The sequence below is a fragment of the Falco naumanni genome, chromosome 2 (assembly GCF_017639655.2).
Source record: "Falco naumanni isolate bFalNau1 chromosome 2, bFalNau1.pat, whole genome shotgun sequence".
Classification (NCBI taxonomy): domain Eukaryota; kingdom Metazoa; phylum Chordata; class Aves; order Falconiformes; family Falconidae; genus Falco; species Falco naumanni.
This window is the reverse complement of record NC_054055.1, coordinates 58,014,396-58,035,191: the sequence shown is the minus strand read 5'-3', so window position 1 is coordinate 58,035,191 and position 20,796 is coordinate 58,014,396. Positions and strand designations below refer to the sequence as shown.

General features: G+C 40.1%; 1 protein-coding gene across 8 annotated transcripts in view; it reads right to left on the bottom strand.

Annotated features, from left to right (window-relative positions):
* Positions 1-20,796, bottom strand: part of FARP1 (FERM, ARH/RhoGEF and pleckstrin domain protein 1) — a 213,970-nt gene that overhangs the window by 59,003 nt on the left and 134,171 nt on the right. For 7 of the 8 annotated variants that reach the window (XM_040584421.1, XM_040584424.1, XM_040584420.1 and 4 more), the window contains 4 exons: positions 9,859-9,963; positions 5,204-5,246; positions 4,026-4,104; positions 1,465-1,562 (listed from right to left, as the gene is read on the bottom strand). In XM_040584421.1, coding sequence (XP_040440355.1) covers positions 1,465-1,562; positions 4,026-4,104; positions 5,204-5,246; positions 9,859-9,963 — 325 coding nt within the window. Of the gene's footprint in view, positions 1-1,464; positions 1,563-4,025; positions 4,105-5,203; positions 5,247-9,858; positions 9,964-15,700; positions 15,721-20,796 lie in introns of those variants that run through there. The other variant, XM_040584423.1, reaches the window with a different exon arrangement.

Sequence of the window (20,796 nt, the reverse complement as noted above, 5' to 3'; positions counted from 1 at the left end):
TAAGCTTGTATACATAATGTAAGAGCCTGTTGGAATCAGATATCCCCGATGGAAACTGCTCGTAGGCACAGCATCAATAAGACATACGATACCTAACCTGCATTCTCAATCTTTCCACTTTGCTATCATTACTCATCAGCTGTCTAGGTGGGTTTTTTTTTCTGTTGCAGACAAATACCTAATTATTTTTTTTTTTGCTACTGAATAATAAATTAGAGAGAAAATAAATACAAAATGCAGCTGTGTGGGTAAGATACAGCTACAGATTCTTAACACAGAAACTAGCTTAAGTGAGGGAAGAACTACAGTTGGCATGCCGGACACCATAATGGAAAAAACTAAAAAACACAAAAATTTTGCTAGCCAAGGATTTTATTTTTTTTAAGTCTGTGCCGCAAAAATACTCCGTTTTAATATGGTATGAGGACTACAGATTTCACAGAGGCTGCTGTACAGCTTCTTATTGCTACTCAGTCACACTGGGAAATGATGACCATGGCAAATAGAAAGTAGGGAAAAACCACTTAGTAGCATGTATAATGGTCATAATAGACCATTGTTTTTGAATGGTCATTGTACAGTTCAGTATTGCATATTTCCACTGAAATGATGTTCTATGGAACATTAAGCAGAGCAGCAATCGATGAGAAACTGCCCTAACACTCAGACTATGACAAAAGATCATGAGATTTATCTATTCGTCACTAAAGAGCTTCTGAATGTCTTTGTTGACTGTAATTTCCATAGAACATCATTTCAGTGGAAATATGCAATACTGAACTGTACAATGACCATTCAAAAACAGTGATCTATTATGACCATTATACATGCTACTAAGTGGTTTTTCCCTAATGTTATTCCTAAGATCAGTATCCATAAAGTCTTAAAATGGAAATATACACTGCCTTTCAAGTGATCTGGAAGTTAAAAGAATCTTTAATGCGATGAACAAAGTTAATGCATTATTCTACTAAACAATGTTATTGTGCATACTTTGCAATTTAAAATAAGTAAATAAATTAAAATCTGTTGCTTTTTAATTCCCTATCAGTTTTGTCTTGGGACTGTGATTTATTCTGGCATGCTAAGCATGTTTATTTACTACATTCTCTAGACAGCATACAGATCTCCAGGAATCTGAATGCTCTGCTGACATGATACAAAGTATAATAAAACAGGAATTCAGAAGAATTCAACCTGTTTGCCACTGCATGCAAAGTCTATCGTTTAGGTGATCCTGGGCAGACTAAATGCAGTGCTTTAAAAATGCAAATCCAGTGCCCAGGAGCTCTTTATTTGAAAGAGTAAATTACCTGTATTTGAATGACATTATACAGAAATACAGTAAATTGTCCATATGGCTTAAACCTTTCCCTATGGCAGGTACTAACAGGTAACCCTGCAAAGCATGTCCAATTAATCAATCTCTTTATCCTCCTGGAAAGAACTAAAAAGGGAACTTACACTGTACTATGTGTGAGATTAAGAGGGCAGTGCTGGTATCATTACATGTTAATCTTCCCTGTGCCAGGTCCTGCTTCACTTGCAACGCAAATAGGTACCTGCAAAACAAAAGTGAACAGAGTTACACAGAACATGAGGGAAAGAGGGAAAGGTATTTCAAAGCCAACTCTGATTTTCACTGCATGTTCCTTTCACTTTTTGGAATCTACAGAAGTGATTTGAATTTTGTAAGTTTAGAACCTAAATAAAACATGAAAGATACTGTATCACAGCCATTAGTCTTACATGGTGGCTGCTTTCAGAACCAAGATCTCTCTCTGCCCCCACCCTTCCCTCCCTCCGAACCAGAGCAATGACGTATGACAGTGGAAACAAATGTGACAGCTATTAAGAGCTCAGCAACTGCACAGCAAGCAGCACTATTCAATGGAGCTGCCTGTAACCACAAAGACATGACAGATAAACCAGGGATTTAGTTTATCAGTTAGCGCTTGTAGGATACAAGGAGAACTCTAAATTTCCACCTTGCTCCTCATTTCTAGGTGAGTGCCAAGACCATGATCAAGCAACTCTAGCTAGCTGACACTTCTGTGGCCCCATTACCTGCACTGCCTGTGCACCAGCCACTTTTAGCGTTGCCTCCAAACCTTCTCAGCCATGGAGGGCAATTTACACTGACGGTTTAAGTGTAGAGACAACATAAGTACATGACATTATTTCAACACTTAAATTTCTTCTAGTTTCAACAGGAATTGAAATTGCTTAGTTCCACACAGCATCAAATATTTCCCTAGAAAAAAAAATGAGCTAGTAGTAGCCATTTCTCCTACAGCTGGTATGAACCTGAACCTTAACAAGCCTTCCAAAGACTGCAGCTACTCTGGAGAACCCACACTAGGATCTCAATAGTTTTTAATAAAGACTAGATTTTAAGAGGTTCAGTGAAAAGCTCTCATTTGAACAGTGAGTTTCTGAATGAGGAGAGGTAGATAAATTAAATGAAAAGCACAAGTTGATTTGAATGGTATGGAAACATACACAGCACATGAAATAATACAGCAGATCTAAACAATGCCCTTTTGAAACCTGCAGACACCTGCCTACCCATACAAAATTCACCCTAGTAGAAAAACATAGCACAAAAGTGTGGTATTCTCTGCTTCTTGAAGTGATAAAGCTGTTCCCTGTGGATTTGCTTTCTCATCCTACACTCTGCTGTGTGCATATATTCAAGTTCCCTAGCATACACATTTAAAATCTAACTGAAAAAGTCATTAGGATTCAGGAACACGTCTCGAGGTGCAAAGAGAGATCACCAAAAATCAATTTACAGTTTACATACTAAACAACTGATCCGCAGAATATCTATTTGGAAACAGAAATGTTTCATTAGTAACATCACATCATGAGTTTTCATTCAGCCCTTTACTGTTTTTACTCAGTCTTTCAAGTAAATATTCCTTCTTCCTACCCAACTTTCCTACTTTTCTCTGTCCAGGCCAGCAAGAGATAGCAATAATTTCTTTTTTTCCATTCCATTGCTCTATTTCCAAAATAAAAGAAGACAGAATATCACAAAGGTGGACTTGTTCTTTATAAAGCAGGTCATAAGGACACAAGAACTCTTTGTAAAAGAGAACTTCATCTCGTGGGAAGACCGAAAATAAAAACTAATCATGAAAATATCGAATCAGAATGGAAAAATGAAGAAATAATAGTAATATTGTAGATCAGAAAGAGTTGAAAAGTTGCAGTGAAGAAATACCGGAAGAAAACGTTTCTGACAATAGAGGAAGGACCTTTTAATAAGGAAGAACCTTAGTAAGTCCCTGATATACATGTTTACTCACAGAGAAATATGACTTTTTATGCCAATGCAGTGTGAAATTCAGACCTCAAATGAACTTTTTGAAATGTGCTGAAAATAAAAGCACCTTTAAGGTACTCTTCCTGCATATGTGTGTACCTTTCCCTACCTTCCTCTTACTTTTCATGTTATTCCCTCTCCGTTTCTCCATCTCTAAAGTCACACTTCCACCTTTGTGCAAACCTTTGGCATTTGAGTTAGGTATAATAACAGAGTCCAACACTGCTGCAACTCAGCAGTTCAGGCAAAACAATTCTCTCCCAAATGAGGGTGCAGAGTTGTACATGTTCCTCAGCAGAGGAGCTCCCCAAAGTACCAACACATGCTTTAGTCACAGAATCACAGAATGGTTGGGGTTGGAAGGGACCTTTGGAGATCATCTTGTCCAGTCCCCTGCTAAAGCAGGTTCTCCTAAAGCAGGTTGCACAGAGTCACGTCCAGGCAGGTTTTGAACGCCTCCAGAGAAGGAGACCCCACAGCCTCCTCGGGCAGCCTGTGCCAGTGCTGTGTCATCCTTGAGGTAAAGAGTTTTTTTCCTCATATTCAGGTGGAACTTCCTGTGTCTCAGTTTGTGCCCATTGCCCCTTAATACTAAGAGGCAGCCATTAATCCTCACCCTATCATCTCAAATTCCATGTTCTCCCCTCTGTCCACCAGAGATTTAATAAGAAAACACAGACATGCAGCTACTAACCTTGTCAGTTCCTCCTGCAGCTGAGCGTGGTCAGGTGGGAAGAATTTTACCACAAATTTTACAACAACATGCTTCGGTCCTAGGGGAAATGTCAAAGGAAGTTAGTGAACATCAGTAACATGCTGGCCAAATTTTATTACACAGAATGATGTACAGATGATTCACGGAACCCACAGTGCGTACATACATGCTAACCTGTCCTTTGTTAGTATTCAGGTTACTTAGAGATTGCACAATAAAATTTACACACAGTAAAAAAGAAAAGGAACTGGTCAAGGGATACTCTGCCAAAACTGAGTCTGTTTTTAGTAATTACATCAGTTGATCCAATAAAATGTGTTATGTCTGTTTATTTTCCTTGCTTCAGGACAGGAGGGAACTAAAATACACTCTATTTTTCAAGTCCACTAGCAAATTACTATTTCTGTTTTAACAGCAGCACATTTGTTCTGACCCTCACAAGTACAACCAGTAACAAAAGGACCAATGCATCTCTTTCGTAAGGGATACTTGCTAGAGCATACACTCAGACTATTGACCAGAGAGGCACCTAGGAAAACTTAAGCTCAACAGCAAAGCTCAGTAAGTGAAGAACTTTGCTGATATTTGACAGAGAAACAAATTGCCAAAACCTTTCCTGTTCAATTCTACTTTTCCCAAAGCTGACGGCTATTTACAGTTTCCTGTCTTTCCCGCCACAACTTTCCCTGACGGCCTTAACCCGACTGTTTCCTCCTCTTGGTCTCAGACAGTTCCAAGTACTGCAGCAATGGCCCATACAGCTGTAATATATTTGCTGGCTCCTTCCCAGTAATAACGTCTTCCCGCTCATTTTCTTTTATCCTGATTACCGCTACCTGTTGGCAATGTATGCTTCCTTTAGTCCTTCTTTTACCGCACTCTTTTTCTCCTCTAAAAAAATGTTCCTCCATTGCCACCACTGCCTCTTCTAGTGACTGACTAAACCTCAGCCTCCTACTGAGGCTGCCCCTTCATATGTTCACGTGATGATAATTCCATGGAATGCACAGTACATCTTGCAAGCATAGACCAGAAATTAAAAATAATGCAAACAAAATTCTACAAAGTTGAAAAGATAAAGATCCTGACTGACAGAGCCCTAACTTACTTCAGTGCTCTCAGAGCGACAAAATAAATAACAGCAAGTAAGTACTTACTTCTTATCTGCTTCATAATAGGCTTCAAAAGATCAAGCCACACCTGGAAGCAAAAGAAGGTAGTGTTACCATTTCTTGAACAAACTACCACCTGCAGAGGAGCATTTTCATTGCACTACTTAGATTATCAGTTACTTATTTATTTTATTTTTTCCACTGTGGTCATCATGCTCTTCCCAATTATACCTAGCATGCTTTCTCCCCGAGACTCTGGAAAATGCTCAGGAAACGTCACTGTTAATGGGGCTGTCCCTGTGGCACAGCTTTTGAAGCAGTACAGATTCAGAGCTAGGGAGCAGTGAGGAAATCTCCCCCTCACTTGTCTCAGATACCAACAATCAATTAGAGCATATTTGTTCAGAAGCCATTCATTTTCTGAAAGAACTGAAACAAGGAGTTCAGCAAAAGACAGTCCTCTGCTATCATTGTGGTCCTCACCCTAATTAATCTTGAGAAAGGCAGGTGAAAGGGGCTGGCGCATGCCTTTGAGCGGGGAACACTGGGCAAAAAGAGAAATGAGAAGGTGACAACTTCCCAGTTTTGGGGACCCAACAGGAGTCCTACTGTGATGCCTGGGCATAAATGTGGAGCTGCCTTGCTTGGTCCCATGGAGGAGTTTCACCACCACCACGGCCTGGGGGAGGAATGTCCCCTCAGGCCAAGGGTGCAAGGCAGACAACAGCGCAGACTGTGGGTGGATGGAAGCTTCCTTTCAAGCTGTGTAACATTTTCTCTTTTCTATAAACCTGGGAAGCTTTCTTAACCTGTCCAGGCTTTCTTAATTGGGAGCAGTGTAACTTCTGCACATAGTTCACTTTAATCTGTTTTTTAACAGCCCGGTTTTCAGGACAGTGCATTGGTCTTTCCTCCAGCTTTCATAAAACAAGCAGTAGGTGGAAATACAGTTTTCAGAACCCCTGTTCTGCAGTCTCAGTCAGAAGGGCCTGGGCAAAATGTTATGGAAAGCCAAGGGACAATCACACAGAAGGTAGAAGCCAGGTGACCTGCAGAGCCCGGAGAAGTGCAACAGCTGACAGTCCTCAGCCGGTAATTACCTATGCTCAAGATTTGTATTTTGTTGTCTCAGTAAATTGCACAGAGCATCCCATGGAGACACCTGGAATTTGTGGAGGAACATCCTACAACCATCACAAAGGTTAAAGCCATTAAAAAACAAATTAACTGAGTCTTCCTCTAGAAAAAGAATATATATTGAAATGGAAACTTCTTTGACCTTTAATAATTTTAGATTATGCAGAGACTGAAACACACTCAAAATACCCATTTTAGAAAATCACCCAAGAAGCCAAACAGGAACAGGCCTGATGCTGTTTGCCATTTTCATCATTACTAATACGAGTGCTTCCAATTAGCAAAGACCTCACGTTCCTGCCCTTTCACACCCACTAATGTTTCTCAATGGAATTCTATTCGTGTTTCTTAAGTCTATGGAAGTATTTTTTCTTTTTTTTTTCTTTTTCTGGAAGGGCTAAATAAACTTGATTATCCAAGAATAGGAACACAGTGTTTATCACATGTTAAACGGGTTCTGACACTTTTTGGCTTTTCAGGAATTTAAAACTGTTTTGTTTCAGAAAGTTGGCATGTACCTAATCTGCAACAAAGGTCAGGGACTTTGCCAAGTTTAGTGGCAAAAACAAACAAAAAAAAATCTTGAATATGAAACAGCCAGTTTACAAGGACATGGGAGTAATGTATTTTACTTGACACAAAACAAAACACAAAAAACTAAACCTGCCCCAGCCCCCCCAAAAAAACAACCACCCAACTTCTCTGTCTCTCCAGAGGGAGTTTATGGTACAGAAGGACACAAGTGTGTCGTTCCTTTTTCCACTTTCCCAATCATCCTACAGGCAAGTTGCAACATCCTTGACCAGACCACTCGATACTAAGAAATGTGTGTATTGAACATGCGTAGGAAGAAAGGTGGGGCAAAACAAAGGCCATACCACTACCACCAAACCCAAGCAATCAAATCTTTTGCATCATGCAACTCCCACACTGTATCTAAACACAGCCAATCTGAGATTGGTTTATAACCTGAAAATGAAAAATAATGTGAGGATTCAATTAAGATTCATGTTTTCAATTTTCTCTGGAACTACAAAGGCTAGATAATTTATTTTTTAAACGAAGTCTGGCATTCTGCAGTAGTAACCCCATTTCAGCAGCTGGAGAACTGGGGCAGACTTCAAATGTGATGAAACACTGTGAAACCCCAGGCTTTGCAACAGTGCCTCGCTTCTCCTTGTCCCAGCAGGAAGTGCAGCCCTCAGACCCTCCACATTCATCTCCCATGCAGATCTTGTCTGCTACAAGCATGGCATGCTTGAATGTATACAGCTGTCAGGCATCTTGACATACAACTATCAATGTTACACATGAGGTTTGGAGCCTTGCATTTTGAAACAAACACAGCTGAACTGTGAATGTATGACTTCACGTATATGTGATTACATCCAAATAAATATGTTCTAAATATTTATTTTTCCTTTATATTGCACTCTGTGTTGGAAAAGCAACTCATTCTTTTGAGGTGACATGAATGCAAAATACATGTCTGTGTTTTATTTCTCAGACACACCATTAACCACAATTTTTTTATTTGCACAATGCCTGCATTCTACATTATGGCCGTTATGAAGCTTGGAAAGTTTTAAATCCCACAAGAAAATTCACCTCAGCTGCATCATATAAACTAAGTGTAAATGTTACTCTCAGAGCGCTGCTCCACATTGAAACAACGATTCATAATCAAACCTCCTGCTTCAGAGTTTCTGCAAGTTGCTTTTAGGTGGTCAAAGGCATTACTTCCATCGAATGTCACCAATCTTGGAGCACAGCTTACCAGATATGGGCACGATTAGTGGATCTCCCCCTTTTTCAGAAGCAAAAGATTGGAACAACTAGCAGGAACACGGACCAATGCTCTCAGATAGTTGGCTAGCATCTCCTTTTGCAAGAGCAGGGGCCAGGTGAGTTACCATGCCTGATGCACAGATACATTTTCCTTCAGGTCAAACTGGCAATACCCTTAGGGGATTTTCTCCATCCTCCTCTTCATCAGAGCCCTGGTTTCCCCACTGTGATCATCTGAACATGTTTCCAGCCAGTCAGTTCCTGTCATTGTGAGGGCCTCAGGCACTGGCAGCACCTCAATCTCTCCGGTGTTCTGCCTCAAGCAAATAAACCATTTTGTTTTCACAAGACTGAAAACCATAGTTTACTTCAGGTCTCTGAGCAAAACACAGAGGGTCATCTATTTGAAACTTAGTGACCTGTGAAGTAGGGAAGGTTGATCAAATGACCATCTCTATTTCCTAGAAAATTAAAAAGCAACTGTATATGCAAAAGACGTTAGGATTTGTTTCAGCTTTACATCCATCCATCCATCAGAAATATCAGTATGTCATTATTAACATAGCTACATGGACCCTCTGCCGTAACAGTACTGTACAGTTGCACTGCTTTGAAGAGTTATGTTAAGCTCTCCAGTTACCTAAAGCACTAGCCAAGGATATCTGGCAGAATATGAAACTTTCTAGTAAACTCTGTTTCATGTAAATCCAGGAGCAAACTGTGAAGCGGATCACTTCTAAAGATCGATGTCAATTTTTTAAAATTTCCTCTTTAATTATAGTTAGCCTAAAACATTATGGCCACTACCATTCAGTTTTATTGTCTATGTAAGCCTGCACTAAGGTATGACAACAGATGACTGCAGCAGCAGATAAATGCTCTTTTGTTAAGAGATATTGATCCTTAGAGAAATTTTATATAGATGGACAGAAAATAGTTTGTTTTTTTTCTAATTGTCTGATGTCATCTCCTTTATGTCAGCCAGGATACAGGTGCAGAATTCACTGAACAGGCAAGAAATCCAGTATACCCTAGAATGTACTGGTCAAACAATCCAGATAACTAGCACACATGCCAGTAGGTCAACACAGTAAGTCTGAAGTAAAACAAACTTCAGAAAAAGACCTTAGAGGCTGAGAAATCATTAGCCTTTGACCTTCTCTGCTATATGATACTGTTTCCACCCTAGAAGTATTAGTGCACTGCCCAAAATGTTGCCAGCAGCTTTTCTCAGAGTCCAAAGTGTCAGGACTAGGACACCTGCCTGTGCCACACAGCTCCACAGACAGGACTTTCATCAATTTATTTGGGTTTTTTGGTTTTGAGTTCCTTTTTATTAATCTTTTGATATTTCAACTATCAATTGTCTTGTTCCATGATGCTTTTCTTGGAACTGTGTCACAATCATCGCAACTTCTCTGTCTGCAGAAAAAGATTATTTCTGCACTCCAAATTAAGCAGGACTGTAAAGTCAGAGTTGAGAATCTGCAACAGTCCATCCTTTGACTTCTCTACTGCAACTGATAAAGATAAAATGTTTTTCCAACTTGTGTCTAAATTGGCTGTTACTTTCAACACAGATGAAATCTGACAGGAGTAATTGGGTTTTAAAAACATTTCTTCAACTCCAGCAGGCAAGAACATTTTTTAAAAAAAACAACTGGGTTTTTTTTTGGAGATAGTGGATTAAATATATCTTATAAGCAAGCAGCGAAAGGACAGAATACAGTATGTATGTAGATGAAAACCAGCTGAAAATTAATCCTTTTACATACCATCATCTTTTTATGATCTGGAAATTCAAGGCCAAAATAGTCTCCTTCAACAAGATTCAGGTGGTTGCAAACAGCATCATGCAAAACTTTCCCCGGAGCTCTTTGCTGTAACAAGAGAACAAAGCCTAAGGTTACAAAGATGCTTTTAATTAGTGGCAGAAAAATTATTATGCTAAGAAATTGTCCAGCAAACACCACTGTCAAAACAGTTTACAAGATCAGTGGATATTCCAACTATACCCACAGGGTAGTTGACAATAATTACACTGGTTTTAAAGCTACAGAAAATATTCCTCCACTCCTGAATCGCAGCTCAGAATCCATCCTTAGCACTTTTTTTTTTTTTTTTTTTTTTTTAAGGAAAAAAATAGAAGAGGTAAATGAGGGGGGATGTAGGATATAGTTTTCTTACGTCAGCCAAGACTAATTTCTAGTGTGAGTTTCACAAGATAGCTACTTCAACCCATGGCCCTGCAAGCCACATCAGGTGGTGCTGTGCATGTCTGTGCACAACATACTGAAACAAAAACATTCACTGACAGACCAGTCACACAAAACTCAAGGGTCTGAGGGTTTGCTGGATGCCACTTGATACACAACAGGCTCAGGTCCTGGGTTCTGACTTCATATGGGCTTATCTTGAGTCTCCTGCTGTGAGGCACTGAGGCTGGTCGAGGCCCATCCATGCTACCCTAACAGAGTTGTCAAGCAATTTGGAGGAGCCAAGAGCAAGCACTTCCTTCCACACACTGCAAGCATTGCCTCTATAAAGACCAGATGTTCTAGCCCAATATTAGCTCCCAGAGCTGCCGCTTTGCCAATTGTAAGGATTCTTCTTATCAGCACATCAGTTAAATCCACACCTGCAGCAAATACTGTAAATTACAGCTCACCAGCAAGTCTTCAGCAAAAAACAGTTTCTGCATAAAAAGGCCAATCACTGAAATCAAATATTTTTGTTCCTTGGACAAATGTACCTATTTTAAATCAAGAGGCCCTGAAACACAGATCTCTGCTCACTTCAGAACAAATAATAACCCATGAAAGCTGCACAAACTCGTGCTACAAGAAACCTGTTGCACCCTGGACAAGTGCCCTTGCACTCAACCAATAGATCGTCCCTTTCCCTTTCTGCCCAGTAAATAATTACTAGAGCAAAATAATGCAGCAGTAACACAGTGAAGAACAGAAAACCATTAGAGGTGGGCAGTTTGGCTGACCTGGCTCAAATCTGAGCCTGAGCGCAGGTCCTGGCATCTCCAGGCAGTGCCCATACCAAGAGGCTACTTGCAAGTGGGCAGCTGCTCCCACCTCCTCCCTGATGTGTCACCATGCATTTTGGTCACTGTTTCACTGGGATAACCAAAAATAAATCTCCAGGTTTTTTCTGCCTGGGGTAACACTTGGTTTTCAGCCACAGCCCAAAGTTCAAAGCATCTTTCCAAAGGCAATTTATCTAACATTGTCTAATAGGAATTGTGAAAAGTAAAAGTAAACATCCAGTAGTGAAGCTTGCACCAGAGAAACCAAGAGGATGTTTTTCTAGGGAAAGCACAGGATGTATATGCCACCACAGCAGCGCCATCGCCCTTGTGATGCAGGACCTGATCACCAAACCCTTCAGTGCTGGCTGGTTTTGAAAGTCAGAAGGGAAAAGCCAAGTACACCTCCCCAGGAACCTGCTGAGCAGGTTTTTGCCCAACATACTCCCAATGCTAACAGACCTATGCCACCAGGAAGCACGTTCACTTAGATTATTTTATTAACTGTTTGTTAATGTTAGCTGTAGCAAACATTAGCCTCATGAATACTGTCAGAAAACACATCAAGAAAACTTGCAGATAGAAGTACTGTGTTGTTTTTTTTTAAGCATTCATCATAACCAACCTTGCAGTAACTAAAACAATTCATACCAAAAGGCCAAATAAGAGGATACAGAAGGTGAAGAAAATAGACATCTGTTTTTCTAGACAGAGGACTTTTGATCTGACATACTGCCATCCAAAATAAGTCTCAAGAGCAAATATATTTGAATACACTCACTCCATGTTCTCCAGCTTCATCAAACCAAAAGCATCGCCAATGACCACCACCCCACCTGTGCCAGCCACCGTGTCTTGTGTGCCAGTCCTAAAAGAAAGCGCCCCATGTTTTCCACTCCAGCTATTGCTGTACACAGGCACTTCCAAACACACATCGTCTCATAATGAAAGAGCATCCCAGTAAGTACATTTTGTTGGAAGCAACAGAATAATACTAAAAAGATATCAGATTGAGCGTAATAATGATATTAGTTTATTGCTCTGAAAATACACCTATAAATGATTTAGAAACTTCAGGCAAATGCTCCTGCTCACAGATTAGTCTCAGGCCTCCACAGTTTGGCTGGGGCCCCTAGAGAGTGGAAGGATGTGTTTATTAGCCACCCTCGCAGCTAGAGGTGGAGGATACTTGCTTTTGTCCTCATGCAAAACCAGAAAAATGGAAATGTGCTTGTGCATATGTATGCATATGTCTTACCATAGTACCTGATGGACTCCTGTCTGACAACGACCAAACTTCACTGTTGCTCCCAGAAAAAAAAAGGTGTCTCTGGGAGTGTGGAGATTTTTGACCAACAGGAAAAAAGGCAGAGAGCCCACCTGTGTTACCACACCACCCAAGGTTACCTGAGGACAACAAGCCTGTCTGATCTCAGACCATGAGTAAGAGTATCTGATTAAAACCTACTGAGCGCTTTCATGAAGGTTTTGTTTGTTTTGTTTTTTTTTCTTACAGGCATTTAGACAATGGAATGGCAGTCTCGTAGCATTTATGTCACTTGGCATTTCCTCCAGAATGTGCCTCGGTAACATGAAATGCTTCTTACTCAAGTATTTGTAAATAAGATTATTATTCTAAACGTTTTAGCTTTGATCAGTCTACCTCAAAACAAAATCTGACAGATTATTCAAGCAAAACACTGTGTATATAAAATCTGCTGAGATATAAAGCCTGATGACACTCGAGTCTTGCAGGACCAGAGGACAAGTACAACATACACAAAAGCAGGAACTCTCAGGTCTCACAGAGACGTTGATTCAGTGCAGTTCCATGACATCCCTACTAAAAAATTCAAACACAGTAAATTAAAATCTCAGTCTGCTGAAGTATGGAAGGAAACCCGCAGTCTCTCAGGGCACAGCAAACACGATCTGACAGAGGAAGCATTCAGAGTGAGTGTGCCACACCAGTGACATCATCTGTAGCCAACGGTCATGCCTGACTTGGTTGTGGTTACAAGGCCTGTGGGACAACCTTTCCCACGGAACTTGGAAGGCGTTTTCCAACCATCAAGTGTGGCCCTGCTGCCACACCTCAGACAACAAGTACTTGGCAAGCTTCATCAGCTCCCGTCCCACAGTCCTGTGGCTGCACCCATGTCCCATGAGCCAGAGCGTGGACCCCTTCCCCACTCCATGCCAGCAGTGGTCTGACCCATGGGGGCCCGTAAGTACCCCAACAAAATAGCTATGCATGTGTGCAAGGTGGCAGGGTAGGGAAAGGCTGCGCTACAGCCTACGCTATAAGAGGGCCTTTCCCTGCTACAGTGAGATAGCACAGGCCCATTACATGACCGTCATGCAAAATCTCATACACTGGCATGAGGGAAGGTCTTCAATGCAGCCAGACATGGAGGACGTGGGAAAGGAGAGCCAGGAGAGCTATCTCCTGCTCTCCCTGAGCATCATCAGATGACAGCTTGCACTAGGGAAAGGAAGAACTGACCCAAAGGTGAAGATCAAAGGAGAAGGAGGAGGTATGCAAGTGGGATATTGACGTGCAAGCTGCCACAATGGATGTTGGTGGCAAGACTACCTCCAGACCATTCCCCACCGCAGATGCCACACTGTAAGGTAGTGAGGGAAAGCGAACAGGAGGGTACGGTATGCTGGTGGAAGGTCACACGTTAACACCCAGGGGTGGGAAGCTGCTGCAGCAGGTAGCAGTCCCCTGCTCTCGCTTCTGTTAACAGCCAGATTCTTGTATCATCAGTGAAGAAATACTGCAGCTCCAGAGGGCAATTCTTCCTACCCCGCCTGAGCACACTGGCAACAAACTTTTCCTCAGCAATACAGTTGTACTCTTTTACTTTTGATGATGAGGAGCCCAGACACCTGTGTTATAGGCTTCATTTTAGATTAGATGAATCCCTGCTGTACTGACAGCAGGGAATTACTATTATTCTCTTGAGATGGTATTTAGTTACACCAAAATAACAGTATAAATTTATTGCAGTGAAAAGAAGCCCCCTGATTTCCAGGTACACATCCTTATTGCTTAATGCATTTTGAACTGGCCTTTCATTTAGATCTGTGAAATCACATTTTAAAAGTCACTTTACATTTTCAGCGAACGCCAGGTCACTAAGTTCTGAATTATGAATAATGTGCATCACCACATTTAGCTGCAAGCTGTGAAGATACCCAGTCAAAGTAGCCTGCTTTACGCGTTATGCATTCAACATTTGCTGTCTGCTCATTATTTCAGTCCTACTCAGTTCACCCTCCCTCTACTCCCACCAAAATCCCAAACAGTATGTTGCTTATGATCTTCCAATGGTGAATATTTTAATAGGTTCAACAATTCTTTCATGTTCTAGCGATCGCCAATCATTTTTAAAACAATCTCCCTCTACATACTTGTTTAGACCATTCTTTGGCACAGACTGCAATACAGATTTTTTTAAAAAAGAAAGTGCTTAGCTATATGTGAAAGATATCCAAGACTACAAAAGAAGTGGGTTTGGACACACTCCCTCACCTCCCAGTTAACTTAGCAATTATTTCACTAACCATCTACAAAAAAAAAAAAATTAAAAAAAAAAGAAAAGTGTCTGTTTAGGATCAAATAGCAATTTGACCATTTTTCTGTCCAGCCAACTAATTGCAGATCCCAGACTGAACAGATCTTTGATTGAAAGGTTTTTGTTCATTTGCTTGTTTTTACATTACTGAGAAGCAATACCAGCTGAAAAAAACACCAAATAAAACAAGCACTTTCTTCAGAATATCTGAAAAATCTAAGTCCCATCAGTGTTTCAGTCAGAGACAGCTTAGTGTGGAAGCATGGGCTACTCTGTTTTCATTCTCTTCTTCCTCAAAACTGCTGCAAATGCATCTGAAAAAGGTTTGTTTGTTGGTTTTTTTTAATTACACTTGCTTGTGCATTATTAACAGCTGATAAGGAGAGAAAATAATTCCTTATATTAATCTAAAAAAAAAGAAGGTACATTCATCATTCATAACTGCTTCTCTGCCCAGACATTTCTTCCGTTAATGCCTTGTTTCTGTCACATTTTGGGGGCTCGAAAATGAAATGTGACAATTTGGTCATGCTAAATATGTTACAAATACTCAAATGTTACCTTGTACAAAGTTAAAACACAAAGTTTAAAATTCCATTTGTTCTTTTGTGGGTAACCACCCAGAAAATCCCTTGTACTTCAGACCAGTATGATTACCAAATTATTTTTATACTCCCGTTTAACAATTGCATTGAAATAATAGTGAAAATTTCATCCAGTGTCTCTGAACTATTTCTGAAGGCATACATAGTCATAATCAATACTAAAAGTAACACCTCCACATTCTTAACAGCATAAATTTTCTCAGTTATTTAAAGCTGTTAAAAATTATGTATGTATCTAAAGCTCTGAAAGGAAAGAAAAATCAATGAACAAGTGTTCGCAATAAGCAAATAGTATAAAAATAACCTCAAAGATGAGATTGAGCAACAATGTTCTTAAACAAATAACCCTGCCAGAAATTTATACTTCAAAGGAGGCTTGAAAACTACTCACAGGAGAGCAATGCTGTCAGCATCTGAAGACAAATCTCATATTTTAAGCAGTTCTCCTTTCTGGCATAAAATGAAATGCATAAGTCATATTTAGCAAAACTCTGTTGCTCGCAGGGTAGGGTTAAAAGCAAGAAGCACCGGTCTGAGTGTTGTTGCTCTGGACCTAACATTACCAAGACACTTGGAGATCCTCTGCCCTTTTTCTCCTCTCCTCCCTTTCAAAGTGTAGGTGATAATCCTATAGGAAGGATTAGATTACTATAAAAATAGCTTTAGACCATAAAGATAGCTCTTACACCTGGGCTTACTAGCTTTTACTTTGCCTTTCAGCTTAGACTGGGTAGTTAGGAAGTGTCGGAAGAAGCGCGATTCGTCACCCCTACATACCAGGCCAAAGCAAAGAGAAGAGACACATTTAAATAGAGAAGCCACACACTCCCACCACTACTTTTAAGTATGCAGGTCCCCACTCTGTACCTACAGCCACCAGGCATCCACCCCATTTGGAGGGAGGGTAGAGAGACGGCAAATTTTCATGATAACCTAAGGGCACTTCATTCCTTTTAAGATATTTTCCATTTGAATGTAGTTGACTGAGTGCTCCACTCCTGGCACGTATCCCACATGCTTTTGCACAGACTGCGCACGTACCATCAAAGGCAGGATCGAGGCCAAATGCAGTAACAGAATAAGTTTCTTATACTGTCTTAAAAACAGGCAACTGATCATCTGTTGTGTGTGTACAATAAGACTATTTAGTGTTTCTTTCTTTCAAGATTTTAGTGGACTGCTTTCCTACTTTACACTCACCACATAAGCTCTATTTCCTTTGACACCAGTGCTTGCCTTCTATAGTACAATTTACCCTTGAGGTACAGTTTACCCTTCAGCTGATTTTTTTGGTGGTGTCATACTTTTTAAACAGTGTGATAATAAGATATGGTGCTTTTTACTTCAGGTGTGTTTTACTCCAAATACCTGCCCTTAATTAAAAAAAAAAAACCCCAACCAAAAAAAACCCCAACAAAAACCCAAAACCCAGTAGTAAAGTTACACTTTTCCCCCCCATCTATCAGCTATGACAAACAAGAAGACTTAAAAAATTACTATTTTATGTATGTGATTGCTAATCAAAAAACAACACAGCAAACAATCATCAAGGCAAAAATACAAAGAAAAGGATTGTAATAACCACCTCATTTGCTTGCATTTCTAGCACGGTCTCCAAAAGAAACTTGCAATTTCCTACATTTGAACACACGCAGATTTCTGATGGTGACAAACTGGCAAATAGGCAAAAGCAGAAAGATTGCTCTAACTAGACTTTAAACTCTTCTTCCAATGCCCCAAATCAACTTTACTAGAAATAGCCAACAGTAAAATTCAGGTGAAAATTAAATATTTATCAGGACAATAAATAACTAAACAATCTTCTCTAATAGTTAAATAATGTAGAAGGAAAAAAGAAAAGGATTATCTAAGAAAGCTAATGTAAAGTTTTATAATGAGGCTATCTTCAGTAGTTCTTGGTTAAATTTTTCTTAAAGCAGAGTCAGTCTAATACAACATTCAGCTACAGTAAATTCTCAGGTAACTGTACAGTTCCATAATTATAGTACAGTAAAGCTACTGGAACTGGAGTTTCTACTTGGTCTCTATTCACCTGGTTCATAAAATCATAGCTTTATAACTTAATGGGCAAATCCCCTACACTGTGTTATATATGCCATTTCAATGTGCAAGTGAGGAAATAAAAAAAGATGTGCTGTGAACCTTCAGAACGGAGTCTTTCATACCACAGACCAACCTGCCATCTTAAGGTGTAACAATCCAATCACTTGATTGTTCTGCAGTTCTTATAAATGCAAACTGGTATTAATACTGATTTTATTTCCCATCTTTAAATTACTCTAATTTCTAGTTGACAAGGACTTTGCTACTGCAGACCCCGCAGCAACCACCACAAAGCCAGTTGAGCCCTTTGTAAAGAAGAAAGAGGCAGATTCTTGTAGCCCAGACCTTCCTCCTTGGGTAACTGTTGGGACAAAATCCCACAGGAGAATTTATTTCACATGTCCATCCCACTGTCATCAGTGCCACAGGAAATCTGGAACTTCTCATCAGCCAACCACCACAAACCCTACAGACCAAAAAACATTCAGCCTTTGGTCACTGTAGTCTAAGCACACATCTGTATATTACAAACTGTTATTAATGGTGAAAAGCATTAAAAAAACACTTCATGATCAGTTTCATGGTTCACCGGTTCCTTGAGCTGTATTTACAGCATTTTTACTAGCTGACATCTAACTCTCAATTAGAAAGTACAACTGACCTCATCTTATCTTTTCTGTACCGATTTAAAAAAACCCAAAAAACAATTAAATTCGTCAAATTACATTTGACACATATGCACCTAAAAATCACTTTATCAACTTAAAAGGGATATTCTGATCCCCTCTGCTAATGAATTCAGCTGAAAAACTTCATTGTTGTCAGCCTAACAATGCTCTAAGAAACTGTCCCAATGGGGACAATGCATGCCTTCACACAAAATGCAAATGCTGATCTCAGTAACTCCCAAAAAACATCAAATCGCAACACCACCTCTCTGCACAAACTAATTCATCCTCCTGAAAAAACCCAAACCTTGTTTCTTGTAGTACAACCATTACTGCTAACTTCCTTCAGATAGGTGTAAAATATTTGTGGGAAATCAGTAGTGGCATAGCGAGTCTTCTGCTTAAAGCTGCAAAATTTCACATACCAACCATTCGGTTCTTGGAGACTTCTAGCAGGAGACTCTTGCCAGAGCCGCTGTTACTAAAACAAAACTATCTTCTTTGAACATCATTTCAAATGCACAGTGTGGGCAAGAAAAATGAGGCATTAGAAGAACAATGACAAAACTTACTAACAATATGTCATCTTACTCCCTAAATCAGCTCCTGCAAATGCTGAGTCATCTCTGCTTAATTTTACTAACAAAACTAAGAAGTGGTTGGTGGCTGTTCTTTATCCCATTAGCAAGACAAACATTCACTTCTGGAAGAGACTATCTTCCTTTCTGAAGGGTATCATCGGCGTGACATATTCCATCTTCAGTGCCCAGACACTGAATGGTGATTGACTTGCAAGAACAAGAGCCAGCCCACCATCAATTTCAGACCTTAGAGTAAGTTGCAAGGCAGATGCATTAAACAGTGCTTTTCCTCACAACCTGAAACAAAACTATTTTGCAAATCAGCACATTAAGAAAAATGGAAGGCAACAATACTTTTGTGCTACATGGCTTTTTTAAAACCAGGTGCACACTAAAAATGCTTCCCTGAAAAGCTGTGTCTCACTGAGAGCTGTGGGAAGGGAGGGATTCACCCTAAAGCATTACAATTATGACACCAAAACCCTAAGTGGAGACACAGGGATGCCAGCAGGCACCTCTCTGGCAACAATTACCTCTGAATTATCTATGTTTAATTGACAGACAGGGGGTGTAACTGGGCAGATGTCCCCATCTGGCATGAGCTGCTCCTCTACCATGAGCCTCTGCCCATGTGCCTACAGGCACAGCATCCTCCAGTGCAGGGATGCCAAGAGCACAAATCCACTGTGTGCACTGTGGACACCGGCTTTGGAAAACCCACCACAAGATTCCTTTTCAGAAACTAGATGGGAGTTTGACATGAAGCTGATAAAACCTCATTTTTCAGAATCTTTTCTTTATGGAAAGCTGTTTTACTGAAGCTCAGCTCTGGAAGCAAGTGTATACCTGTCAAATAAATGTTGATATTACTTTCCCTCCCTGTGAGCAAAAAACTGAATGAGTTTAACCCCTGGTGACAGGGCTATTTAGCAGCACACTGTGCTCCTTGTTTCTTGGGAAGAGCTGCAACCGAGGTTCAGAACACTCATTAAAAATACCTCAGATTGAATTTCATAGCCCACAACTTTTGAAAAGGAATATAATGGCACCATTCAGTGCAATTCAGCAGCGTAGCAGCCAGTGTGTAATTGGGGATGGAAACCCCAATCTCTGTGACACCCCCCACCCCTTGCCTCCCACTTTACCACTCCTCTCTGTTTCAAGGCAAAAATTGTCTAACCACCTTCTTTGGGTTTCTTTTTTTAACATTAAGTAGTGCTTGAGAAGAAAATAAAATAATTCTGTTATTCAGACCACCTTCTTCTCTGGTCTTTTTTCTTTGCCTGCTCATTTTTCCTCATTTTCTTTAGCCATAAGCAAACACTTTACTAGAATGAAGGAGCAGGCAATTCTAAAGTCATCAAATGTGAAAACAGAACCCTTATATGCAGACTGGAAACATGAGAATATGAAGTGTTATGAGTATATGGGAGTTCTTAACTATGAAACCAGATTGAGATGCAAAGTGGTTATTTACTATTTTTATTTGGATACATTTTAGTTTAGCCATAATTCTAGTAAAACTCTTTGAAGAAAAGAAATAATTTAAATGCAAGAACTTGAGACCTGACAATTAAAAAAAAAAAAAAAGAAGAAAAAGAGATGTTCAGGCAAAATACTAAATCCTTAATCTAAAGCAAAGTCAAATGTAACAGGGAAAAGCTGATAATCCCAGTTCAGCCCTGCATCAGTCTCAACATGACTATTAATCTGAGCAAGAGCTGACACCATCCAGGATTGTATGTATTCTACTTCCTACTTTACTAGGGGAAGGAAAGCACATTTTAACAATAGGATACAGAACTTCTCAAGACCAGATTGCTGACTTGAAAGGACACCCTTAAATGAAGTCTCCAGGCTGTGGCTGCTGCTAACCTATAACGTACCCATATTACACCCTAAATCTTGCCTTCGGCCAGGCCATTGCTCCAACTGGATCTAGTGCTCCTACAGCCACAAGGTGAGGCAGGGTAAGGAAGGCAACCTCCCACGAAATTTACAGAATTAAGAGTTTCTGTAGGATCTGCTTGGTACCAGCCTGTCTTGCAAAACCAACGTGGACTCACTAAGAAAAAGTTTGGCTGCAGCATCCTACAATTACTCCACATTGGATGTGGAGTAATCCTGTACTTTATTTGTGAAACAAACAGAAATGGTCCCAAGTTCATTACTAA